Below are 26,970 nucleotides of genomic sequence, written 5' to 3'. Positions count from 1 at the left end.
AATTTCTGTTGTGTGCCAAATCGTAAAAGCCATCTGTTTGAAAAGCACTCACTGTAGGCAAGAGCCTGTGTTTTACCCTGTGTGAGCATGAACAGCCATGCACACACACCTTGGTTAGACTGCTCATCACCCCTCGTTAGTGGGTGGCATTATCTCTATTTTACTCACACAGGATCTTGTAGAGAGCAAGTAACTTGCCGAAGGTCACCCAGCCAGAAAAGAACAAAGCCAGAATGTGAACTCATAATTTTCCACCTCCTAATCACGTTGTCTTAACCACTACGCCTTATTTTTTCAGAATGTAATATAATGTAACTGGGTTAGTTTCAGAAGCGACAAAAACAACTCAGATTTGCTTCCAGCAGCCATACCAAGAAGACCAGACAGATATATTTAGAAAGTTAGTATTTAAAGGAGTTGGAAATTGAGCACCAGAAACAGTGGTTTTATAGCTAATAAATTCAAGAACAGCAACAGGAAGCTTCCTTAAAGAGACTGGACTTGAACCACCCATGAAAGTAGTCAGGATCTGAACTGGATGTGTGTTCGTGCTGTGGGATTTATTAGGGGCAGGTGTAGGAACGAGAAAGTACAAGATAGTACACATCGTTGGTTAGAGAAGAATGTCCTAGTTTAGAAAAATCAAGGTCCTTTTGGGCAGCATATTGATGTGATGAAGCAGATGGTTTAAAGATTTTATTTGTTTATTTGAAAGTCAGAGTTATACAGAGAGAGAAGGAGAGGGAGAGAGAGAGGGAGAGGGAGAGGGAGAGGGAGAGAGAGAGAGAGAAAGAGAAAGGTCTTCCATCCACTGGTTTACTCCCCAATTGACCACAACTGCCAGAGCTGCGCTGATCTGAAGCCAGGAGCCAGGAGCTTCTTGCAGGTCTCCAATGTGGGTTCAGGGGCCCAAGGGTACTCAGGCCATCTTCTACTGCTTTCCCAGGCCCTAGCAGAGAGCTGGATCAGAAGTGAAGCAGCCAGGACTTGAACCAGTGCCCATATGGGATGCTGGCACTACAGGTGGCAGCTTTACCTGCTACACCACAGCACCAGACCCAAGGCAGATGTTTAAGAAAGAATAAGAATCAGAGGTGGGGCAGTAAATTGGGGGCTGATGAAAACTTGGGTTTTCTCAGGAACAAAAGAAAGTTGAGTTCAGAAAGGAATCCAAAAAATTTTTTCTTAAAGATTTATTTTATTTATTTGAAAAGCAGAGTTACAAAGAGTGAGAGACAGAGAGACAGAGAGATATCTTTCATATGCTGTTCCTTCCCCCAAATGGCTGCAACAGCCAGGGCTGGGCCAGATGAAAGCTAGGAGCCAGGAGCTTCATTCCTGCACCTACTCCCATGTAGGTGCAGGGGCCCAAGCACTTGGGCCATCTTCTGCTGCTTTCCCAGGTGCATTAGCAGGGAGCTGGATCAGACGTGGAGCAGCTGGGACTTGAACCAGTGTCCATATGGGTTGCCCATGTGGCAGGTAGCATCTTTATCCACTATGCCACAGCACCGATCCCTCAAAGATTTTTTGAAAGCCAGCATGAATGAGTAGAATAGAGGAGGAGTCAGCTAACTGAAGTTCTGGAACGTTCATGAGTGGAGACGGAGTTACCCAGGAAGTTGGGTAACGTGGAAATTTAGGTGACGTTTTTAGTGGTGGGAGGGAAGCATACTGACTTTGAGAGGATAAAAACATGAAAGGATTCAGGACACACCTGGAGACCAGCGTCTGGTGCTCCTGGAGTTAAGGTGAAAGTTCTGGGAATCAGTCTGAGAGAGGCTGCAGGTGGAAGAGCAGAACAGACGGCGGGGTCTCGGGACCCCCACAGTAACAGGGCAGAGGCGCGCTAAGAGGGCAGTGAGGGGACGTGCAGGTAACCCAATGGGCTCCTGGAAACAGTGTCTGGAGAGCCTCTGAGACAGAAGGCATGGGCAACGATTTAGACCTCAGTGAGGTGATCTTGCTGGAAAAGTCCCCAAGCAAGATGCTGCAGTGGCATTGAGGAGTGAAGAGACCGGGAGAGAAATCCTCCTCTGTGCCACTGCTGGTGAACTGGCCCAGGACCATGAACACATCCGTGTGCTAAGCTTACGTCTTCTTCCTTCCAACCAACCGTGTGACCGTGGCCAAGTTGAGTGCCTGGCCTAGACAGTCTCTAAGGCCCCTCCTGTTCTAAAGATCATTTGTGAAAGGACGCTCATCCCCGCTTCTCTCTGCAAATGTGGCCGTTCCTGCTGGCGGTGCTGTACTGGTTACCTGGGTGCCGGCACCATACAGGAAGGAAGATGTTCACGCCTCCTAAGCTCACTCAACAGGTCTCATCCACCGTGCCCCTGAGCGTGATTAAGGAGAGCAGAGGTGATCTGTGGTGTGGAGTTGCTAATGGACTTCCAGGGCTCTGTGTAGGGGCACTGGGGAGGCGCCAGTGGTTCCCAGCAGTGCGGTCCTCACCAGTGTAACTCAACCTCGGGATCTTTGTGTGTTAACTGTCTTTTTAAAAATCCTCATGACTTTAGCTCCTGTAGTATGTTTCCTAGTACCTTTGTAGGTTCATCAGGGGGAAGGGGTCTGACATCTCAACAAATAATACCTGCAGTTCTACTCGGGAAGAAAATGAAAGCGGGCTTTCATTCATAAAGGAACACGCCTGTGTAAAAATAAAAACGTCTTCTTAATGCAGTCAGCTTGATGGTTGTTAACTTTGAAGGAGCATAAAGGATTAAGATGTTCCCGCCATGTTCAAGTGGTCTTTAGGACAGAGCACCCTCCCCAGCGTCTGACATGGGAAGCCCTATGAGAAGTCTGCAGCCTCAGTGGACAGGACGTGTGATGCCAGGCCTTTGCCACTACATACAGCCTGTGCAAATGCACGGGGCGGGGTGGGGGATCATCTGAAAACTGCCAGTCACTGTCTCCGTCTTAGCACCTTCTCCATTCTAGTCTCTGACGGCTCTGCAGATTTTGTTAACTTAAAGACCCCTATTTCGTTGATTATCAGTCTCTGTTGGTGCAGTCGGGTCACTAGGCTCAGGAGGGCCTTCGAGTGGCCCAGCCTGCCAGCTCCCACCCTGGAAGTTCCACACGTCCTTCTATTTTATTTTGTTGTATTATAAAGAAATTGGTCCCAGGGCACGTATTCCTGGGAAACTTAAGCCTCCAGCCTTTTGTTAACAGCTACATGCACTAACCAGTTGTGCAAGAGTATTTCATTTTTTTAAATTAGATTTTTCCACTGTTTGTGACCAATAGAGTGCTCAGAATTGGTAACTTTTATATGTTGTTACACTTTAAATTTAGGAGATAAGCAAAAACTCTGGAGGCACAGCAAAGACCCGAGAGGGACTTGGGAAGGGCCCAAGGACAGGACCGAAGCCACTGACATCTATAAAGAGGAACCAGTGCTTGGTTTGGGACTTCTGGCTCCAGTTTACTGAAAGTCTGCATGCAAAGCAGCACTGACTGGAATATGTCATTTCTTTAATGAAATGAAAGGTTCTTTAAGCTGAGTTTTCAGGCTGGAAATTGAGGCGTGAAAAATACGAGCATTTTGTCTGGGCTGGATGCCAGTTTTGCAATTTTTGTTCACAATCTCGCAATGTGATCTCAGTTACTCTGAGTTGTGAATTGTGAATGTTGGTTGCCTGTTTGATTGGATCGTTACATGAGGGGCACTTAGGAAGGGACAGGGAGCCTGTGGTATGTCCTTGGGCTGCTTGGTCCAGCGAAGTCAGTGGCGATGTGCAGAGAAGAGAATCTGAGGATCTAGAACAGACCGCTAACTAATTTGGTGGTGGCGGCAGGGGGGAGTGAATTTATAGCCATACCACTTTTTTTTTTTTTTTTTTTTTTTTGAGACAGAAAGAGACTTACAAACAGACAGGTGGACAGACAGATACAGAAAACTCACAGCTACTGGTTCAGTCCCCAGTTCCTGCAACAGCCAGGGCTGGGCCAAGCTGGAGCTGAGAGCTGGGAACTCAGTCCAGGTCTCCCATGCCGGTGGCGGGCACCCACTCACTTGAGCCATTACCACTGCCTCCCAGAGTCTACACTGGCAGGAAGCCGGAGTCAGGAGCCAGAGGAGGGGATCAGACTCAGGTAGTCTAGTCTGGGACGCCAGTGTCTTCACTGCTGTCCTAACCACTAGAAGAAATGCCAGCCTCTCCTGACCGTGTGTTGAAGGATGACTTGAACTTAAAAACCGAACTTAAAAACTGTGAGAGATCAGAGGTATTGAGAACAGCGTCTAATACTCGTGGGCTGTATAACCGTGCACCTCCCACCTTCATTCCTCATGCGGGCTGGTACCATTGGACATTTTCATTCATCTTCACCCGTTTCATGTAGAACCTCGCTCTTGAATGCCTTTAGTGGTGTTTTCTAAATCCCTCCCAAAGGTACAAATCACAATTCAGGTACAAATCGCAGTTCCTCCGAGGAATACTGGTGGGCACACCCGCTCAGGCCAGTCGAGCCCAGCTTAGCGAAGACAGCCATGGCTGTGAGCTGCAGAGGCCCTGGGAGAAGGTATAAGACTTTAGGTGGCAAGGGTTGCAGAGCAGGGGACCTGCCTTGGGGTTTCTGTCTGCACCTGTCTGGGAAGGGAGGTGCTGTCAGTGTTATCACCAAAGCGTTGTCCCTGTTCAGGGTCCGTGAGGTTCATGTCACCCGCAGGCTTCTTCTCTCAGCTTCCCAACATCTTCTCTCTGACTCCTATTCCCACATGACCCCTACGTTCCAGACAAAACTGAGCCCACGTTGCTCTCATTAACCAAGGCCTGCCCTGGACTTGGGATTCCATGCGCGTCTTCTCTCGTGCGTCCTTTCCCTAAAGTTCTCTTGGGTAACACTTGATGCAGAGCCACAAGGACACAGGTGTTAACAAGCAGCCGATTGTGCTGTGTCACCAAAGCGTGGCACCAGACTGTCCACGACTTCCTGCCTCTCGGCTGTCCCATTCCTCCGGTGTTGCCTGTCCTCTGATTTTCCTCTTGCTCATTTGAAACTCTGAAGAGTTGACCGTGTCTCCTCTTTCACCTGGGATTTCCATTATTTTCGCTGAGGTGCGTCTCTCACAGGACTCTGTGTATACCTCTTCCTGGTCTAGGATGGGAAGTGGCTAGGAGTCCTTTGTTTTGTCTTCCTTGCTGATGCTACAGTTTGGGCTTTGTACATTGGAGTATTCCTTTGTGAACAGCAGTGTCTGACGGTGAGCAGTGATAGCTTTTTTTTTTTCTTGGATTAGAAACTTTGAAGTTGGTACTGGTTCAGGAAGCAGAGTGCATGGGATTTGGGGTTTGGTAACTCTTGAAAAAGACTCCCAGAGAGTTCCCTAAGGGATCTTTGCCAAGGTGGCAGGATCTGGAAGTAATCGGAGGTTAGTGAAAGTGGGGAGAGTCCATCACGTTGAGTGCATGATGAGCACAATCAAGTGGGAAGTTACTTTACCACGTTTAAATATGGTTTTTAAAGACACAAATGCTAGTTTCCATTCGTGCTTTTTCCTGGCCACTTGCCCCATCCTTTCTGGGAATGGGAGATGGCGTTTAATCCCCCTTCTCTCTGCTTCTCAGAGACCTGAGCGGGCTTGTCTGTGCAGAGACTGTGGGAACGGGAGTTCCTCCCCCAGCGAATGACTAACCCCCTGTCTGGCAGCCACGGGAGGAGGAACGTCCTGTTACCTTGTATGTATTATCTGTGTGGAACATAACATTCCTTTGGGAATCCTTCCTCTGGCTCCAGCTCTTCCAGTCGCTTAAGAGCTACTGTGTGATTTGGGGAGGGGTCAGGTAGATTGAGTTTAGAGAGAGGCATTGGGTGATGCCCACAGAGACAGTTCTGGTTTCAAGGAGCACTAAAAGTGTACTGAATGAGAGGGAGACTTTGTCCCAGGTGTTAAGACACCTGTATCCCACGCCAGAGTACTCGTGTTCAGTTCTCAGCTCTGGCTGCCGACTCCAGCTGCTTGCTAAGGTGCACCCTGGGAGAACGCAGGGCATGGCTCGGGTAATAGGGTCCTGCCAGCCTTGTGGGGGACCTGGATTGTGTTCCTGACTCTAGCTTCAACCTCTGCCCCAACTGTTGTGGACATCCGGGGAGTAAATCAGCAGAAGCAAGGCTGTCTGCCTGGCTCTTAAAGGAATACAATTTTTCCAAAATGCACCCATGGCATTATGGCTCAGTCTTTCTATAGAATGGCTTGTTTCTGGTGTTAATATGGAGCTACTGGGCTTATAACTGCCTTCCTTCCATGTGCCTCAGTGCTACCTTCCTCCAACTAGAATGTTCACAGGATACTGGGCTGTTAGCTGTGGGTCTCTAGGACTTGGTGGAGAGCTGGCTAATGCTCCTTCCACTTCCTTTAGGTAAGATCTCCTTGTAGAATCTTCCAAACTTGTGACTGCTCATGCCTGCATGGATCACTGCAATGTATATTTCTACCTCTTGTCAGTAAAAATGCTGATATATTCTGTAACTATTACACATCAAAATGCTTATTCCCCAGTACTGTAAAATGCAGGGCACACACACAGCTTTATAATTGCCAAGTCATCCTCTCTGTTCCCAGTGAAACTTTCTGAGCCTACCCACATGACGTGGTAAGCTAATGTACTGTAGCTCTGAGAATTTGGTTGTGGTAAGCACATTTACCAGTCCATGGTAAATGGTGTTTTGCCTACTGAAACAAGTCCAGTGGAGGACATCTGTTTAAACATATTCAGAAATAGGGCCGGCGCCGCGGCTCACTAGGCTAATCCTCCGCCTTGCGGCGCCGGCACACCGGGTTCTAGTCCCGGTCGGGGCACCAGGTTCTGTCCCAGTTGCCCGTCTTCCAGGCCAGCTCTCTGCTGTGGCCAGGGAGTGCAGTGGAAGATGGCGCAAGTCCTTGGGCCCTGCACCCCATGGGAGACCAGGAAAAGCACCTGGCTCCTGGCTCCTGCCATCGGATCAGCGCACTGCGCCGGCCGCAGCGCGCTGGCTGCAGCGGCCATTGGAGGGTGAACCAACGGCAAAGGAAGACCTTTCTCTCTCTCTCTCTCTCTCACTGTCCACTCTGCCTGTCAAAAAAAAATATTCAGAAAGAAATGAATGTATGAAACTATATTCAAGTTGGTTGAGCGAATGCCTTAGGAATGAGAAGAAAGTTATGTGTATGTTTGTGTATATGTGTTTTTATTATATGGGTGCATAGAATTCATATAAAGCATGCATAAGTAAAAGTAAATAGCCCAAGAAAACAGCAAACAAGTGATTTTGCTGAAAATTAATATAAGTATAAATTGTAATACATTCTTCATACCATGCATATTTTATGGTGTTGATCAGATAAAAGATGAATTAGAAGTTCTATGTGGTTAGCTCTGTGCAGGCTGTCTGGATAAGGGAAAGAAAAGAGTGTTCTGGGTAGATTTGTAAGGGTTGGGAAGCTCCGAAGCTGGAAATAGAGGTGCACGAGTGGCTCGGACTTGAGGTGAATTTGGGGGTACTGGCCAGAAGTGGGAGTAGAAGGGAAAGTCAGAGATCAGGGTGATCTGGTGAAGGCTAAGCAGGTTGGGCATGTTCCAGAACTGGTTACCATTAACCCACCAGCATGGCCGTGAGGATCTGTGTTGCCATTCTGTGGTGGGTCCCCCACAGGTGAACCAGCTCCGTGGCACCTGTGAATCCTACAACCCATAAACAGATGCACTGTGCAGATGCGACTAAGGCAACGCCCTATGGATTGTCTGCACAGACCCAGTCTAATCCCATGAGCTTTTAAAAGCAGCGAACTCGCTCTTGTGAAAGTCCAGGATAACTGGCAGAGGCGACGGCGAAAGAGATCCTAAGCCTGGGAAGAATCCAGCATGCCCCTGCTGGCTCCCACATGGAGCAGCCCAGGTGCAGGCACCAGACCAGGGCCTCCCAGAGCCAAGGGTGGCTGCCAGGGGGCGTGCAGCCAGGAGCAGGCGCGTCATCCTACAGATGCAAGGGCCGCGTTCTGCTGGCAGTCCGAAGCGCATCGTCCCTCAGTGCCTCCCATGAGGAGTGCAGCCACGGATGTCTTGGTTTGTGCCGCGTGAGTCTGTGGAGCAGAGAACCCTTCACGCCGTGCTGTGCCTGCAGCGATGTGAGAACACAAGTGGCTGTCACTTTGCGCTGTTTAGTGGATAGTCATTTGCTATGGCAGAGACACAAATGAACGCATGTCTCTTGTTGAGTCTGCGTGATCCCTTCATTCCCAAGACGACAGCTACCTCTTACACATCGCGAGCCGCCGAGCCACAGCTAGTTAAATCAACTGAGGTGAATTTGTAAAGCTGAAGTCCACTTCCATATGGTTACAAGAAGCTTCAGAATTCTGTGGAACTCTTTTTTTTTTTTTTTTTTTTTTTTTTTTTTGACAGGCAGAGTTAGACAGTGAGAGAGAGAGAGACAGAGAGAAAAGTCTTCCTTTTTCCATTGGTTCACCCCCCAATGGCCGCTGTGGCCGGCGCACCGTGCTGATCCGAAGCCAGGAGCCAGGTGCTTCTCCTGGTCTCCCATGCGGGTGCAGGGCCCAAGCACCTGGGCCATCCTCCACTGCCTTCCTGGACCACATCAGAGAGCTGGCCTGGAAGAGGAGCAACCAGGACAGAACCAGAACCAGTGTCCCAACCAGGACTAGAATCTGGAGTACCAGTGCCGCAGGCGGAGGATTAGCCTAGTGAGCCACGGCGCTGGCCCTGAGTTAACTTTTAAAGTAATCTCTGAACCTGAAAGCCCTTGGAAGCATTGTTCCTGGCTTAAGGACAAAACATTTTAGTGCTCATTGTCCCATGGTGGCCTGGGTGGGTGGAATAAGTGTCCACACTCATTGTCAAGAAGTATCTGATTGTGGTGGGAAGCAGAGGCTTGAACGCTGCGAATGTGAGTATTTAAGCAGCTGTGGTCTGGGTGTGTCCCTTCCTCTATTGCATTCTGGTGCTTAGCTTAATTAGAAGGTTCTCCTACCCCTGTTTTAGAGTATTTGGATCTTGAGTTCTGAATTTTGTTCTTCCAGGAAGCTCACACGTGCTAGCAATTCTTATAAACATTTTACTTGGAAAGGTTTTTAGTTGGGGTCTGTGTTGTGGCTCAGCGGGTTTAGCTACCTCCTGTGATGCTGGCATCCCATTTGAGCACTGGTTCAAGTCCTGGCTGTCCCACTTCTAATCCAGCTCCCTGCTAATGAGCCTCAGAAAGCAGCGGAAGATGGCCCAAGTCCTTGGGCACCTGCCGTCCACATGGGAGACCCAGATGGAACTCCTACCTCCTGGCTTCAGCCTGGCCCAGCCCTGGCTGTTGTGGCCATTTAGAGAATAAAACAGTGGTTGGAAATTCTCTATCTCTCTCTCGTGCTCTCTGTAACTCCCTTTCAAATAAATACATAAATCTTAAAGGAAAAAAGAGCGTCTTTGATCTAGGTTTCTCAGTGTATTTCCAGTGCAACATCCCTACAAGTTCAGTAGGCATCCATCTCTGTTTGTGTGGGACTTGGTGAGTGGTGTAGTTATCCTGCTGCTGCTTCAGTTTATATTCCTGCCTCCAAAAAGGACAAGGGTTGAGAGAAGACATTTCTCAGGCAAACGAGAAAATTGCTGGATAAAAGGCATCATACGGCTTGAGTTTGCAAATTATGTCATGACCTTGAAGCTGCTTTATTAAATAGACTCAGTGAATTCATTGAAGAATCATTAGCTGTTTTATACATGTTGAAAAATTGGGCTTGCCAGAAAATGGAAAAAAAGTAATTTAAGACATAAAAATTAAAAATGTAAGAATGTAAACATGATGAACATTTTGTTTCAGTGTTACTGCAGAAATCAGAATGGCCACCTGTTTTGTTAGAATCCGTTTCATGTACGTGAAAATTATTTTCATCAGGAAATGCCTCTTGATTGGCAGCTGGGGCTTTGGTTTGGGGCTTTGTCAGAGGCTGTGAGGGCAGCTCTGAAACCTGCAGAAGACGGCATGTGCCTGACCTTTGGAGACGTTAGTGTCATCAGCTTGCCCTCGTCAGGTTCCTTCAAACATCTGTAGCTTGTCGTTCTTTCTACTATGAAATTCGCGAGATTTCCACAACAGAAAATGACTTCCCACAGTAATTTTTCATCTGTTTGGATTGGCACCTTCTTCCCTCCCTCCCTTCCTCTCTCTCTCTCTCTGGTGGATTCGATGGGCTTAACATCACTGACTGTTCCCCTGCGGGTGGACAGAGGTCACCATCCCCAGGTGACATGAACGGCTTTGTGCTGATTTGCCAGTGGGGTGATTTGAGAGGGAGACGTTGGTGAGGCGAATCTTGAACAAGTCCTGGAACTAGGTGCTTCTGCTGCTGGCCGTCCTGTGTGCAGCGTGCTCTGCTGACGCTCACCCGGTGCACCATTGCCACTCCAGAGAGCTCTGGCTGCTTGAAAATTCTCAGGTTGAGCTCAGACCCACGTTTTGCAGCTCCTCTCCATTGGGCTGAATTTCACCTTGTACCTTGCAAATATGTGAAGTTCATGGTGATGTTGTCCCTACAGCTCCTCTTGCTACCTGAGGCCACAGTGTGCAGGGAGGGCAGGCACATGGGCTGTTGTGTCCCTCGGGTCCAGCCATGGGGAGATGACTGTCCTCTGGTTGCTCCCCACAGTTAACTCGTGTCATGGCCTATCAGTTCTTTCCATGGCAGACCTGTCGGATTCATTGTACGTGTAGCAAGCTTCACCCACAGTTTTTAAACCTAAATGTAGAACTTTATTCCAGTTTGTTTTGTTAGTTTCAGGTCACTTCTACACGTGTCAGCCTTTAAATGGTCACCCATTATCTCAGTTATAATATAGCTGATGACCATATCTATGTTTTCTGTGAAATAGTCTATCTAAGAGATGTTGCAGATGTCCCTAATTTCCTTGAGACAAATGAGAATGAGTAAACACACATGTATCTATCATCCCAGCATGTTTAACACTTCCTTGACATGCTGACAGAAATGACTGGGAAAACAACTCTGTTAAGTGAAGTATTAGGTGGAGAACAGCAGGGTGTAGACAGATAGATAACTTTCTTAATTTCTAATTATTAGTTGACAGTAACAGATAATCACAAGATTATCCCTGTGTCAGATCTGTGGTGCTATTAGCTCTTTAGAACACAATAATGAACTTCCTCTGAGGAACAAAGAAAATTGTTCCTTAGCCCGTGCATAATCCTTCATAGGAGAAAAGTCTAATAACCAACATCCCTGCTCAGTCTGTGTTGTGCACAAAGTATATTGGTCAAGAAGCATTGTTATTGTTTCTAGATTTCTGAAAGTTCATGGGAGCTCAGAATTGTGTAGTGATTCCAAAGTTAAACGTATTTGGAAATAAAGCATAGAAGAGTATTGGGTTATGCTTCTTCTTCCATTTAGTCTAGGAGATTGAGAAGATGGGCTCTATGTTTTAAAAAATTCCTATTAGGGGCTGGCACTGTGGCACAGTGGGTTAACGCCCTGACCTGCCGTGCCGACATCCCATATGGGTGCCGGTTTGAGTCCCAGCTGCTCCTCTTCCAATCTAGCTCTCTGCTATGGCCTGAGAAAGTAGTAGAAGATGGCCCAGGTCCTTGGGCCCCTGCACCCACATAGGATACCCAGAAGAAACTCCTGGCTCCTGGCTTCAGATCAGCCCGGTTCCAACCATTGCAGCCATTTGGAAAGTGAACCAGTGGATGGAAGACCTCTCTCTCTCTCTGTCTCTCTGTAACTCTGCCTCTCAAATAAATAAACATGAAAGAAAAGAAAAGAAAAGAAAGAAAACAAAAAAACGATAGCTTGTAAGGATAACCTTTGGTTTATTAAGACTTTGGCCAACATTAGTTTACCTTCAAAAATGAACTTCCTTTCCTTTATTTGTTTTTTATTAATTTTTTTCTTCTATTTAAAATTTTTTTCTTCTTTTTTTTTTTAATTTGAGAGAGAGAGCAAGCAAGCTGTTGGCCACTGGTTTATTCACCAAATGCCCACAACAGCCAAGGCTGGACCAAGGCTTGGCCAAGGCCAAAGCCAGGAGCTTAGAACTCAGTCCTGGGTGGCAGGACTTCAGGAGCTGGGCTAGATATTGAATCCAGGCACTCTGATGTGGACAATGGACATCTTTTTCCTTTTAAAGATTTAACAATTTATTTGAAAGTCCAAGCTACAGAGAGAGGGAGAGACAGAGATACATAGAGAGATCTTCTACCCATTGATTCACTCCCCAAGTGTCCACAATGGCCAGGGCTGGGCCAGGCCAAAGCCAGGAGCCAGGTGCTTCATCTAGGTTTCCCACGTGGGTGACGGGGACCCAAGCTCTTGAACCATCTTCCACTGCTTTTCCCAGGCCATTGGCCTGGAACTGGATTGGAAGTGGAGTGGCCAAGACACTCCCATATGGGATGCCAGCACTACAGCTTTACCTGTTATGCCGCAGGGCCGGCCCCAGGGAACATGGACGTCTTCACCAGCATCAACCACTAGGCCATTTGACACTGCCTGTTGTCCCGTCCTTGCTCTGATGCAGAATAGCTTGTGTGAGCTTTTGGGGTTTTCAGCCTGAAGTCCCAGGTGCGGTACCCAGGGAAGAAGGGAGACAGAATGCTAGAGCAGAAGACGGAAGACTGCCTCTGATTTGTATTGAATTTCGAGGTGATTCTGTCAACAGCCATGCTGGTTATTGAAGGCAGAAAGCTGACAACATGTCAGCGTGCATCTGACCGGTGTCTCTGATGGGGGACGGGGGAGAGGCGGGAGTTTGGGATCCATCTCATCAATCCCTTACTCATCCTCTATTTGGATAGACACAAGGGCAAACATACCCTTTGCTGTATCTGTCTTAAATTATATAGATTTTTTTCATATTCAATAAGCTATATTTTAAATTAAAATTGAAGCTTCTCCAAAGGCTGCCTTGCAATATTCCACGTACTCCAGCAGGTCCTGTCTGTCAACCACTGCTACGGGAAGTTAATCTAATCATCCGATTGCTTGATTGAATTATGGCTCTGTGTGTGTGTGTGTGTGTGCATCTGAGACAGTGAAGGCCGTGCTCCTTTACAAATGAATTGAATTAGAGGAGAATACAATAAAGAGTAAAGATGGATGGTCAGTTGAAATCATTGTAAAATTGAAATACGGAGTCCGGTTGAATAGAGCAGTGGTTCTCAGCCCAGCGGCTGCCTGCCATCACGTAGGTAACACACAATAGCAATGACACAGCCTGAGTCCTGGCCGCCCCAGCCCGTCTCCACCCAGATTCTCATTTAGACAGGCTCCGAGTAGCAGCAGCTTTGCAATCTAACCCAGATGGCGTATCCTTGCTGGCCAAACCTGAAGCGTTTTCCAACCTTCCTTGGTCCTGTTTGGTGTGAACAATCATGCACTTCATTGCAGGAGTAATCTTGTGCCTGATGACCAGTGTCTGCCCCAGACCTCGCTATGGGGATGTGGCCTGGAAGGGTGACTTTCTGAGATGTAAAAGTTTGGGTTCTGAAAGTCGCCTGACCCCAGAGGGTTCAGCAAAAGGAGTTGGGCATCGTGGTAGGGAGCAGAGAAAAAGCCAAGGTCCTCTTCTTACAAGATGAAGAAGCCGGGGCTTAGCATCTGCATTTGATAAAAAGCAATGGCCAGGATCAGAGCATAGTTCTTGGCCCTGCATTTCTCGCACCTAACCTGAGAAGGTTCTGTTTTAGGTAAGGTGAGAGAAAAACAAAAATAATCCACAGCGATGCAGTGGGGAAATCAGCAGTGTCCTTTAAAAGACTTGGGGCCATTTGGGAGTGAACCAGCAAATGAACAATCAGTCTTTCTCTCCCTCTCCCTCTCCCTCTCCCTCTCCCTCTCCCTCTCCCTCTCACCCTCCCTCTCCTTTTCTCCCTCCCCTTCTCCCTCTCCCTCCCTCCCTCTCTCCTTCCCTTCCTCTCTCTCCCCCTCTCTCTTTCCCTTCCTCTTTTTCTCTCCCTCCCTTTCTCTCTCTCCCTCTCTCCATTCCTTTCTCTCTCTCTCCCTCTCCTTCCCTCTCTCTCCCTCCCCTCTCCCTCTCTCCCTCCCTTTCTCTCTCTCTCTCCCTCTCCCTCCCTCTTCCCTCTCCCTTCCTCTCTCTGGGTAACGCTGCCTTTTAAATAAATAAATAAACCTTTGAAAACATACACCGTGTGGTGATGGTGTAGGAGCATGTAGTGGGATCTCTCCTAGTTGACGTTTTACTCCATCAGCTCCTTTGGGGGTGTTGTCAAAACCCTCTTCTCTCCTGGGGTAGAAGTGTGGACAGCACTCTGCACCCCACGCTGTGCCACAGCCTCCTATGCTGTCGCCACAGAGGCTCAGGGCTGCAGTGCAGTGCGAGGGAGCAGTCTTGTGTATTTTATATGAAAAAAGAAGCTTGCTTGCCTTTTTTTTTAACATTTGCTTATTTATTTGAAAGGTAGAGTTAGAGAGAGAGAGAGAGACACACACAGAGAGGTCCTCCATTCTCTGGTTCACTCTCCAAATGGCTGCAGTGGCCAGATCTGTAACTTTAAGCTCTCCATTCACCAGCATTTCTGGAGCCCAAGCTCCCAAACAGAGGGAGGGACTGATGGTGCTTTCACTGCTGGGAGATTCCCCAGGCATCCAAGATGCAGCAAAATCGCCACAGGTGCTCCTGAGCGGACGCCCACCTGGGCAAGAGTGGCAGTGGTAGCTGTGTGGGGTGAGCCACCCTCTTAAGGGGTGATGACGTACTGGCCATGGAGAATGCAGTCCCAGGGGCCTCTCAGGATCCCTTTACAGCAGAGGAATCCAAATTAAGTAATTTGAACAGCAAGGCTGCACTTTAACCTTGACCTCCGGCACTTCCCTTTGAAGTGTCATTTCTGTGATGTGGCCAGCTGGATGAACTCCCAGGCTGCACACCTCCAGCCCCGGGGTCCTCCAAACCCCTCAGATACCTGGACACATGCCTCGATGTTGGGAGATTGTGTCCTGCAGGGGAAAGGGCTGGCACCCTATGGAAGTCATATTCTTCTCAGACAGTTCCCAAAGACTATCCTCATGGTGTCATGGAAGGTGGCTGTATTTAACCTTTCCTTGTCTTTGTCTGGGTTCCCCTTTGAAATGATTTTATGGAAGCATTTAAGCATTCAAAGTGGGGAGAGCAAGAGAATGTACAAGCGCTAAAAAATTTGGACAAATTAGTGGGGTCTAATGCACTTTGGCTTTTTTTTAAAAATGCATTTATTTGAAAGACAGAATTTCAGAGAGAGACAGAGACAGAGAGATCATCCGTCCTCTGGTTCAGTCCTCAAATGGCCACAGTGGCCCCAGGGCTGCGCCAGGCCAAAGCCAGGAGCAAAGAGATGCATCTGAGTCTCTCATGTGGGTGGCAGGGGCCCACATACTTGGACCATCCTTTGCTGCTTTCCCAGGTGCGTTATCAGGGAGCTGGTTTGGAAGCGGAGCAGCCAGGACTTGAACTGGCTCTCCTATGAGATGTTAGCATCGCAGGCAGAGACTTAACCTGCTGTTCCACAGCACTGGCTCCCACTTTGGCTTTTAAATTAATTCTTCCCATTTCACCTGTCCTGGAAGGTGAGGACACCAGCCTATCTGGGGCATGTTGTCCAAAATGGCTACTGTAAACTGGGCAGGCTTGCAGTGAACATTCATGGAGATCAAACCAGGAACACCTGTCTCAGTTTTTCTAGAATTTCTATATAAACCAGCATCTTTGTGGGATAAGCAATATGTAATGTCTTTGCCATTTTAACAATTTAATTCATATTTGCATTATTTCTGATGCTATACAGTGAGCTCTCTGAAGTGCTCTCTCTCATTGTGGTATATGCACCAGCATTGCACAGTGTATGCATTCTGGCAACTAAGTTTTTTTTTTTTAAGTAAGTCTATGGGGTTCTTCCAGATTATTGGCCCAAAATCCCTATGCAGAGATGTATCCATGTACTGAATGCAAACAAGCAACAAATAAGTGAGGAGAGAAAACCTGTACTTTATTGCGGCTGCTCTTAGTTTGGGATGCAGATCTAAAAACAAAGTGCTACTTTCTCAAGCTGTATTTTCTTCTTGTAATTTGATTTTTTTCCCCTCTACTATTTTATTAGGTGCAGAGGGAGCTTGCAGCTGTTATTGCTTTGAAAGCAAGGAAGTCCGGTGAGTAGTCTCTGCAGGGGCTGCCGGGGGAGTCGAGCGCTTTGGGGACCGTTCACAGCAGAGCGTGTCTCTGGAAGCCTCCGTGTGGGAAGCAGAGAATGTCACTGCTTTCAAGATGATTTATTCCACCATCAGAATAGCGCAGGATGCTGTATAGATGGTTCTTATACTTTCACTACCTGTGCTCCAGCTTATTTCCAATTCCAAGGAAAAGCGAGATTTACAAATATGTTTGCCATCTACTGCTCCCGTGAGAAGGGTGTAAGTGCACCTTGCATGCCATATCATACTAACAAAGAAGACTGCATTCCATGGAGGGCGGTCTTTGTGTAAGGATGCTTAAAAAAAAAATCCAAGTTGCTTAATGACATGGCAAGGCCAGTATTCTTCCTGGGACTGGCTGCGTGGATCTGAGTCCTGTACCTGTGGGGTATCATCTGTGGCAGTGACGTGTGGAAAGGAAGTGGCAGCTTGCAGATACCTTGTAAGGGAAAAGAAAAAGCACTCTGCATGTCAGAAGGAGGCGTCCTGCAGCGTTCCCGTTCAGAGGGAGGAGGCCTGTGCTGAATGGAATGGGAATCAGTAGGAAAGTACTTTCTGGATCATGGTGAACTGGATGGGGACTTTTCAGGCAGAAAGACTATGTCAGCCTCAAAGCGAGGGCGGATTTTGAAGCAGTCAATGGCACGGGAAGGACTCACGCTTGACAGCTTTCCTTTTCCAGTAGCAATCTACGTGCTGGCTCGTCTTCCGGTTGGGTTTTGAATTGTGAATTCCCTCGTTACATTGCTGTCACTTCCCGTGTGGGTTTGGCCGATATAGAGGACGCAGACTGGGCGTCACGAAGGTGGTGGTGGAGAAGCTGAAGGGACAGCATCTGAGCTGAGGTGCATTGCAGGAGTTCGTAGAGGGGAGGCCCCCGCAGGGGACGGGCAGCAGCGTGGAGCTGTTGGACAGACAGCTGAGAAATCAGTCGGGCTGAAGGGGATCTTGGTAACAGGGACGGGATTTGTCTGCACATCCTGGACGAGCTGGGATGGCAGTGCCTGGGAGGGTGGGATTTGTTTTCCTGATGTTTCAGAATAAGATAGGAAGTAATAATAATAATCATAAAGTAGCACATGTCACTGCCAAAGAATGACCGAGGAAATCCAGCACGGGAGGCTGGGGTGGGGAGCGCCTGGTTTTCCCTGAGTGGGACAGGACGGCTGTGTGTCTGAGCACGCCTGAGCCTAAGTGCAAAGTCAGGGCAGAAGGAAGCCCCGGAGGGGTGTGCCAGGCAGGTGTGGTCAGCAGAGGCGTGCCCAGTGTGGTTGAGTGGCAGCAAGGAGGCGGGGTTAGGGGTGGAGACAGGTGATCAAGGCCAAGAGAGACTGTGACATCAGGCTGGGTGGTTTGAACTTTCTGGAGGTGAAGGGAAATGAAGAGGAGCAGGCAAAGACCCACACATGCTAGATGGTGGGAGTGAAGATTGCGGTGCGGGCTCCTCAGGTCTTGATGTCACTGGATGAGGTTAGCACGTCCGTTTTCCTTCCTTAAGCCATCTCTGCAGCTCGGAATGCGATTGTCATTTTGGGAACTCCTCACACACACTAGCTACGGGGATGTGGTTTTTCAGGAGAGCAGTTGTTCAGTGTGCACAGTGTTCACAGCTCTATGATCCAGCCCTTGCACAGCTGGGGCGTAGCTGTGGGACCCAACTGGAGGTGCACGTGAGGCTTGTGGTGGAAGGATGTGTGTGGTTCTGTTGAAAACAGCATGGAAGCAAGAAACTGGCACTTAAGTGGCTCTCATAGGGAACTGGTATCATTGGTGGATGGCCGTAATGGAGTGTCAATCAGCCTTTGAAAAGATTTTTTAAAGAATGAATATGCAGATGGTGAAAATGATCAGTGAAAGAAATTGTATATAATAACATACTATTTCTGTAATGAAAATAGCTTCATTTATTCTTGCTATCTTAGTTGAGCATTCTCACTGAAAGAACTTTTATAAGACACGAACGTATGAAGAAGAAACTGAAAAATCACACGTCATCTCACCAACACAGACAACCACTGACCCCCTTTGGTTGTATCTTTTTCCAGATACCTTTCCTTATTAATATGCACATATTGCTGTTGCTATCTATTAATATTCAGCTTTGTTAAGAGTGAGATCATCTTAGACACACACCTTGATTTTGAGATCATTGCCCATTCACATACTGTTGTAAGAGACAGTGCAGACAGTCTGAGTACCCTGTACCTGGGCTGCTCGCTGGTGGCATCTTGTACAACCATGGGGCAGCACCACAGCCCATATGGCAACATGGGAGCAGGGTGTTTCCAGCTCCCTGTCCTGCCTCATGTTACTCATTTGCAGCTACACTGGCTTCCTTTCTTTTAAAGATGCATTTTTTTACTTGAAAGACAAAGTTACAGAGAGGCAGAGGCAGAGAGAGGGAGAGGGAGAGGTCTTCCATCCACTGGTTCACTCCCCAAATGGCCAGCAACCCAAACTTGACAGGTACTTTGGCTACAGTCAGTGGCCCTACACAGACACACCGCTGTCACTGGAAGTCCCTTGGTCACATTAGGGTTCCCTCCCGCTTCTGTACGTCCTGTGGGTGTGGACAAATGTGCAAAGACTCATAGCCACATTACAGCCTCGCGCAGAGTAGGGTCTAACAATCCATCCTTCCCCCGCTCCAAACCCTGGTCTTTTTACTCTCTCTCTAATTTACCTTAAACTTGAATGGCTAGAATTACATAGTAGCTTTTAAGACTGAATTATTTCACTATTTATCGAACATATGCCTTTAAGTCTTCCATTTCTTCCTTTTTTTTTTTTTTCATGGCTTCATAGTTTATTTCTCTTTAGAGCTGGGTGAGATTCTGTTGTCTGGATGTACTGTGGTTTATTGACCTATTCATCTACTAAAGGACATCCTCATTGCTTTCAACTTTTAATTTTATTTATTTATTTTCATTTTTTTATTTGAGAGAGAGAGAAATATGGAGAGAGAGATTCTGTCTGCTGATTCATTCCCCAAAACGTCCACGACAGCCAGCGGTAGGCCAGGCTAAAACAAGGAGCTCAGAACTCAAACCAGATCTCCCCCATGGGTGCCAGGAACCAAGCACTTGAGCCATCACCTGCTTTAACCCAGGGTATGTGTTAACAAGAAGCTGGATCTGAAGTGGAGTAGATTTTTTTTTTTTTTTAAAGATTTATTTATTTACAGCTGGCACCGTGGCTCACTAGGCTAATCCTCCACCTGCTGCGCCGGCACTCTGGGTTCTAGTCCCAAATGGGGCGCTGGTTCTGTCCTGGTTGCTCCTCTTCCAGTCCTGCTCTCTGCTATGGCCTGGTAAGGCGGTGGAGGATGGCCCAAGTCCTTGGGCCCTGCACCCGCATGGGAGACCAGGAGGAAGCACCTGCCTCCTGGCTTCGGATCGGCGCAGCACGCCAGCCACAGGGCGCCAGCCGTAGCAGCCATTTGGGGGGGTGAACCAACGGAAGGAAGACCTTTCTCTCTATCTGTCTCTCTCTCTCAATGTCTAACTCTGCCTGTCAAAAAAAAAAAAAGATTTATTTATTTACTTGAAAGAGTTACACAGAAAGAGGAGGGACAGAGAGAGAGAGGTCTTCCATCCGATGGTTCACTCCCCAATTGGCCGCAACAGCTGGAGCTGCAACAGTCCAAAGCTGGGAGCCAGGAGCTTCTTCTGTGTCTCCCACGTGGGTGCAGGGGCCCAAGAACTTGGGCCATCTTCCACTTCTTTCCCAGGCCATAGCAGAAAGCTGGGTCAGAAGTGGAGCAGCCAGGATTTGAACCAGCGTCCATAGGGGATGCCGGCACTGCAGGCAGCAGCTTTATTCTCTGTGCCACAGCTCCAGCCACGGAGTAGGTGTATTCTAACCAGGCACAGCAATATGAATTGTGGGTGACCTAAGTGGTTAAGTTAACCAACATGCCACAAGCCCATACTATGCTTTGAAGTTTTAACAGTTACACATAAGGTTACTATAAACATCGATATGCAGATTTTTATGTGAATAGATGTTTTCAGTTCGTTGAGGTAAATACCAAGGAATGTGATTATAGGATTATGTGATAGGAGTATGTTAAATCTTGTTAGAAACTGCCAAACTGTCTTCCAGCGTAGCTGCGCTATTCTATAGCCCCACCAGCAATGAATGCGAGTGCCCTTCCTCCACGTCCTCCCCGGTGTGTGTTGGTGTCCTTGCTCTGGATTTTACAAACTCTGATAGGTTTGCAGTGACAGCTCGTTGTGATTGGCAGCTCTCTAATGACCCAGGACGCTCAGTGAGGCATCTCTTGAGATCTTTGGTGCATTTGTTAATTGGCTTGTTCATTTTCTCATTGTTGAGTTTTGAGAGTTTGTTGTGTATTTTGACTAACAGTCCTTTATCTGACAGGTCTTCTGTAAATATTTCCTCCCGGCCTGTGGCTTGTTTTCTCATTCTGTTAAAAGTGCCTTTATAAATAGAGTGCCTATTATAAATAGAGTTTTTGTTTTAGTAAAAACTGTTTACCAGTTACTTCTCTCATGAGTCACGCCTTTGGTGCTGTCCCTAAAAGTCATTACTGCATCCAAGGTCATCCAAGTTTTCTCCTATGTTATCATCTGAGAGTTTTATAGTTTTGTGCTTTGTCTTCAGGTCTGTGGTCCATTGAAGTTCATTGTTACGAAGGGTGTACAGCCCGTGTCTAGATTCATCACTTTGCATGGGGGTGTCCAGTTCTTTCTGCACCATTTGTGAAAAGGACACTCTTTCTCCCTTGCATTGGCCTTGGCTCTTTCCCCTTTCCCCTTTCCCCTTTCCCCTTTCCCCTTTCCCCTTTCCCCTTTCCCCTTTCCTTTCCTTTCCTTTCCTTTCCTTTCCTAAGATTTGTTTATTTCAAAGAGTTACAGAGAAGGGCCAGTGCTGTGGCACAGAGGGTTAAAACCCTGGCCTGAAGCACCAGCATCCCATATGGGTGCCGGTTCTAGTCCCGGCTGCTCCTCTTCCAATCCAGCTCTCTGCTGTGGCCTGGGAAAGCAGTAGAAGATGGCCCAGGTTCTTGGGCCCCGGCACCCATGTGAGAGACCAGGAGGTAGCTCCTGCCTCCTGGTTTCAGAAAGGTGTAGTTCTGGCCATTGCAGCTATCTGGGGAGTGAACCAGCGGATGGAAGACCTCTCTCTCTCTCTCTCTCTCTCTCTCTCTCTCTGTAACTCTGTATTTCAAATAAAAATAAAAAATAAATGTTTAAAAAAAGAGTTATAGAGAGGTAGACAGAGAGAGAGAGAGATCTTCCATCCACAGAGACCAGGGCTGAGCCAGGCTGAAGCCAGGAGCTTCATCCAGGTCTCTCACATGGGTGTTGGGGCCCAAGCCTTGGGCCATCTTCCACTGCTTTTCCAGGGCATTAGCAGAGAGCTGGTTCAGAAGCAGAACAACCAGGATGCAAACCGGCACCTGTGTGGGATGCCGGCACTGCACGCCTGCCCTGCTTCCACTTCTCTGTCCAAGATCTGTTGGTTGTATTTGTGGTGCTCTATTTCTGGCCTCTCTGTTCTGTACCTTGGTCTGTTTATTCTTCCACCAATACCACATGCCTTGGCGACTGCAGCTGTTAAGTCTTGAAACTGGGCAGTGTCAGCTCTCCACCTTTGTCCTTCTTCAGTATTTTGTTGGCTCTTCTGGTTATTTCCCATTCTGTATCAACTTCAGAATCAGTTTATCCATATCTGCTTCTGTTTTGTCTTCTAATTGGCTCTTTTTAGGCCACGTGAGAATTCTTGATCTTCTTCGTGTTTCATGCATGTGTTGGACTCAAATGAGTTCCAATAACTCGTCTTAAAAATTACCTGGTAGGGGGCAGGCGTTTGGTCTTGTGCTTAGGATGTCCCCATGCCATGTTGGAGTGTGTGGGTTCAAGTCTCAGTCCTTTCCCAATCCCAGCTTCCTGTTAATGTGAACCCTAGTGGGCAGCAGCTGATGACTCGACCAATTGGGTTCAGAGTTGGCGCTGTGGCATAGTGGGCTAAGGCTCCACCTATGGTGCTGGCATCCTATGTGGGCGCTGGTTCCTGTCCCGGCTTCTCCTCTACTTATGGCCTGGGAATGCAGTGGAAGGTGGCCCAAGTGCTTGGGCCCCTGCCACCCAATGTGGGAGACCCAGATGGAAATCCAGGCTCCTTGCTTTGGTCAATGTGGGTCTTTGGGGAGTAACCAGTGGATGGAGGGTCTCTCTCTGTGTCTTTCCTTTTCTAATTCTGCCTTTCAAAGAAATAAAAATACATCTTAAAAAATGCATGGGTACAAAATAAAGACAATTAGAGCTAGAAGTGCTTTGGCAGTGGGTTTCTTGCAAAAGGGAAGAAACGAATCTCCCAAGACACCGATTAGCTACCATTAGCAGCAGAATAAGCAATCCAGGCAAAGAGAAGAGGTGCAAGGGTATCTGTGCTAATTTCTGTAAATTGTATGAAGCTGTAAAATGCTATTACTATCACTAAGGTTTGTTCTCAGTGCAGAAAACCACTTAAAGGCACATCCTAATGGCCTCTTAGAAAATTACAAGAAAATGGATTTTTACTAAGTGTGAACCTTGAATCATTTATAGAACCTACGCTGATTGGCAGTTACTTTTATTTCTGTTTGTATGGTGAGCTGAAGCCAGAACTTTTTCTTCCTAGTGATGCTCATTTGAATAACCTCTTCCAGTTACACATAAATCTGGCATGGCCACCTGAGCCCTAATTAACAGTTTTACTGCAAGACATAAGATATTAGGGTAATCAATTCCTTCTGTCAAACTCCAGATGTGGCAACTATCATTTTAATACTTTTTTTTTTTTAAACTACACATAGACCCTGCTTCTTTTCTTCTTTGTTCTAAAGACAAACAAACAAAACCCTCAAACTGGTTTTAAAAACAAACATACACAAGAAACTCTGTTCTGTAGCTGGGGCTCTCATTAAGGCTGTGCTGGATGGTTCTGTGTTCTGTCACCTTCTAAAATCACAATAGTAAGTGTTCTTTGTTCAGCCCGCCGTGGACTCACTAGTACAATTCCATTTATGAAATATGGGCTACATGTTAATTACACTTGGGTCCAAATGTGCTCTTGCTCATGGTGGGGTCCTCCGTGCCCTCTCCTGTACCTGGCGTCCAGTAGGTGCCTGATTAGGACCGAATGAGGAATGAATGAACCTCACACCTGTAACTCAGGCTCTCTTGCACAGAGCCATTATTATTTCTCCTCCATTCTCAGCATCAACTCAAGTTCTGGACAGGTAGTGTGGAAGAGGTGGTGTCTCCAGCAGTTCCATATTTGGATTCTTTGAATACAGTGATATGCACCTTGTTGTTTATTTTAGCCTCTCTCAAATTTACTGTGGTTTGGACAGTAGGAGAAAGAAGCCTTTGTTTCTCTCTAAGCAGTCCTTGTCCTCATTACTTTTCTTTCTTTTTTTTTTTAAAGAGGCACTTGACAGTACAACAGGCATGTAATTTATTTTGCAAGTTTTTTTTTTTTTTTTTTTTTTTGGACAGGTAGAGTTATAGACAATGAGAGATAAAGACAGAGAGAAAGGTCTTCCTTCTGTTGGTTCACTCCCCAAATGGCTCCCACGGCTGGCGCTACGCCGATCCAAAGCCAGGAGCCAGGTGCTTCTTCCTGGTCTCCTATGCGGGTGCTTGGGCCATCCTCCACTGCCCTCCTGGGTCACAGCAGAGAGCTGGACTGGAAGAGGAGCAGCTGGGACTAGAACTGGTGCCCATATGGGATGCTGACACCACAGGTGGAGGATTAACCAAGTGAGCCACGGCGCCAGCCCTCCTCATTACTTTTCTAGTCTGAAAACATTTACTTAAAGTCAGGGACATGAGAGCATGAGCTATCTCTGATATTATTAAATGTGAACTATCACTGATTTTGCTGAATGTGAACCACCATTGATGTTATTGAACGTCACTTTGCAGGTCCTAACTCACGGCATAATATGAAAAATCAGGAGTTGTGTGGATGAGTAGGATAGAGACCAACAGTCATCATGAGCAGAAGATGCATTTGTCCACATAAAAAATGCAAGATGATTCTGTTATTTTAAACTTATTTATTTATTTGAGAGGCAGAGAGACAGAGACAGAGCCCCCATCCACGGGTCCATTCTCCAAATACCTGCAATAGCTGGATGGGACAGGGTCAAAGGTGAGAGCTGGAAGGTCAGTCTGAGACCCCCCACTTGGGCTGCAGGGACCCAGTTATGTATGTGTTTTTTTTTTATTTGAGAGGTGGAGTTGCAGACAGAATGAGGGAGAGACAGGAAGAAAGGTCTTCCATCTGCTAGTTCACTCCCCAAATGGCCACAACTGTTGCAGCTGGGCTGATCTGAAGCCAGGAGCCAAGAGCCTCCTCTGGGTCTCCCACTTGGATGTAGGAATCCTGGTGGACACGCTAGACAAAATGAGGGTTTTCTAACAACCACCCTGGTTGTTCTAAAGTCTCAGCTTTGCAGCTCTCCTGATACTAACAAGCGCTGGTCACGAGTAACACATGTGAGGAAGATGTAGTGGCCTTCACTCTCCCTCTTAAGTACATGTGTATACCACTGGAGAGAATGGCACATTGACTGGGCACTCTGATGTCGGCCATTTGTGAAGTTTGAGGTCTGACACAATTGAAAAGACATATGCCAAGGAAAAATGTCTGTGCAGCTTTCTCATGAGAAATTCAATCGATTGATTGATTGATTGATTGGCTACTTTAGCAGTAAAGAATAAGGCTTTTCCTTTTGTATGTTTACAAGAAAAATTACCTTCAACCTATGGGATTGCTCCTACTTCTTCGCTCCTGTAAAGTTTTCTTCTATTTTTAGATGACATATTCGTCTTTCATCATAGCGTCATATTTGACTTCACTCCCATATTTTGGCAAGCACAAAGCTCATATTTTGGAGAAGACATGTCAACATGGGATTTTAGACTAGAGATTAAAAAACAAAATTAAGAGCCAGCAGATGGCTTCTTACACTAGTATAATTATTGCTGTTTCAAAATCCTCTCACTTTTCTGATACCGTGTGATAATATTTCTTAAAAACAGCTTAAATGTCCTTAAAACAAAAACCCGTAGCGATCTCCTGAGTCATTTTTTTTCCCCTATCTGTTCTCCGAGAGCTGAGCGTGCAAGCTACAGAACGCTGCCTTTGAACAGAATCCCGTTGGCTGTATTTTAAATAATCAGGAGATTGTGCTTATTTTTTACTGATGTTTCTAGCCCTTCAGTTTTCCCAAGACTCCCGCAGCCTGTCCTTGGAGGGTGCACCTGTGTTCTCTCAGCTCTGATTTTTTTCCCCCACGCGGGCTGTGATTGGCCCACCCGCCTACATCACTCTCACGCATGCGCGGCAGAAGCCTGCCCTGTCGCCTCATAACCCCACTGAAAGTAGCCTTTGTCGACCAAGAGAAAGAAGACGTAGAGTGTGTTTTCCTCTAAGATAACTAACACAGCACGCCTGTCTTGGCTGATTGATGGTGTTGGCGTGGCTGATTGATGGTGTTGGCTCTTCTTCCCGGAAGAGAGCTTTGCCTGGCACCGTGCTGACTTCTGAAGTTCTAACGATCGCTCCCCTTCCGGGTGCTAAGCTAACTCCTTGTTCTCACATTCCCAGAGACAGTTCCTCCGTCCCTGCTCGCTGACAGATCTCCCGTGTTCACGTCCCGTCTCCAGCCATGCCTGTGCTCACTGAGCAGTGATCGGTTCATTGGTGGGCAGGTTGCATCTTCCCGTTTTAAAAAATGGCATGAAACCACAGTACAGGTCTTGAAACAGTCCATCTCCACGCAGTGGAAAGAGGAAAGATATTTAGACATATAAGATTCTTGCCATCAAAAAAAAAAAATTAATACTAATAATAGCACCCGTAAAGCCCAGCAATAATTGAAAATGCAAGTAGCAGATGCTTTGTACATTTTTCCTAACTCTCCCACTGGGATCCAAAGAAAATGGCCTTTATAAAAGAATTCCCATGACACTGTCTTGTAATTAGCGCTATTAAGTTGAGGTGATAAATAACCATTCAGTGGCATAGTACAAAAGAAAATAGCCCTTTGCACTCATTCCTTCTGAGTAGCAAGAGACCTGAGAGTATTGAGTCGAAGTGGGACTTCTTCAACCCTGAGGACTGTTTAGAATTCAGGAAATTAGGAAGCAAGGCAAGATAATTTGTTTTTTCATCTCTCAATGTGATCATGTCCATTAAGATAGCATGTGAAGCTGATTGGACAAAGGAAGTGAATAATTACAACCCACAACTGGGCACATTCCATGAAGCCAGGGTTTTGAGATGTTGGTTTTCAAAAACAGGCTGCAGGGTAGTTCAGGGAGGGCGTGTGTAAAGCCATCCACAGTGCTTTGGTTGGGAGCTGGTTCTCATTGTGGAGAATGAGAGCCTGTGGAGGTGGGGAACGGGGCGCTCCGGTCTCTGTCCCTGCACTGTGACCAGTGGGCTCTGGTCTCATCTGTCTAGGACTGTCACTTTGCACTGCTGAGATTCCTGCTTCTTCCTGTCTGATTTCTACCCGTGACTGCACACTGAGGAGCAGGGACCTGAGGGCTGTAGCAGAGAGGTGGGAGTTAAGGCAGGAGAGGCCGGTCTGTAAGGCTACCACAGAATGCACCAAACACGGGAGTCAGAGAAAGGGTTTATTGATGCGGGGGGCGAGGGGGGAGGAGGAATCCGACAAGGGGCAGAGAAGGAAAAAGAGAACCTGGGTCCAGGAAGCAGGTCCTATTATACCTTTGCCCCAGTGTGGGGGGGGG

The 26,970-nt window shown here is 47.2% G+C and overlaps 1 protein-coding gene across 3 annotated transcripts in view; it reads left to right on the top strand.

The window, feature by feature from the left end:
• Positions 1–26,970, top strand: part of RAPGEF5 (Rap guanine nucleotide exchange factor 5) — a 250,077-nt gene that overhangs the window by 73,905 nt on the left and 149,202 nt on the right. For all 3 annotated transcript variants that reach the window (XM_089315364.1, XM_051852807.3, XM_089315368.1), the window contains exon 7: positions 16,102–16,150. In XM_089315364.1, coding sequence (XP_089171490.1) covers positions 16,102–16,150 — 49 coding nt within the window. The remainder of the gene's footprint in view (positions 1–16,101; positions 16,151–26,970) is intronic.

This window comes from Oryctolagus cuniculus, chromosome 16, assembly GCF_051225735.1.
Source record: "Oryctolagus cuniculus isolate XC-2025 breed Fujian yellow rabbit chromosome 16, ASM5122573v1, whole genome shotgun sequence".
NCBI lineage: Eukaryota > Metazoa > Chordata > Mammalia > Lagomorpha > Leporidae > Oryctolagus > Oryctolagus cuniculus.
Note: the sequence above shows the minus strand (reverse complement) of the source record. Positions and strands in the feature narration are given on the sequence as shown.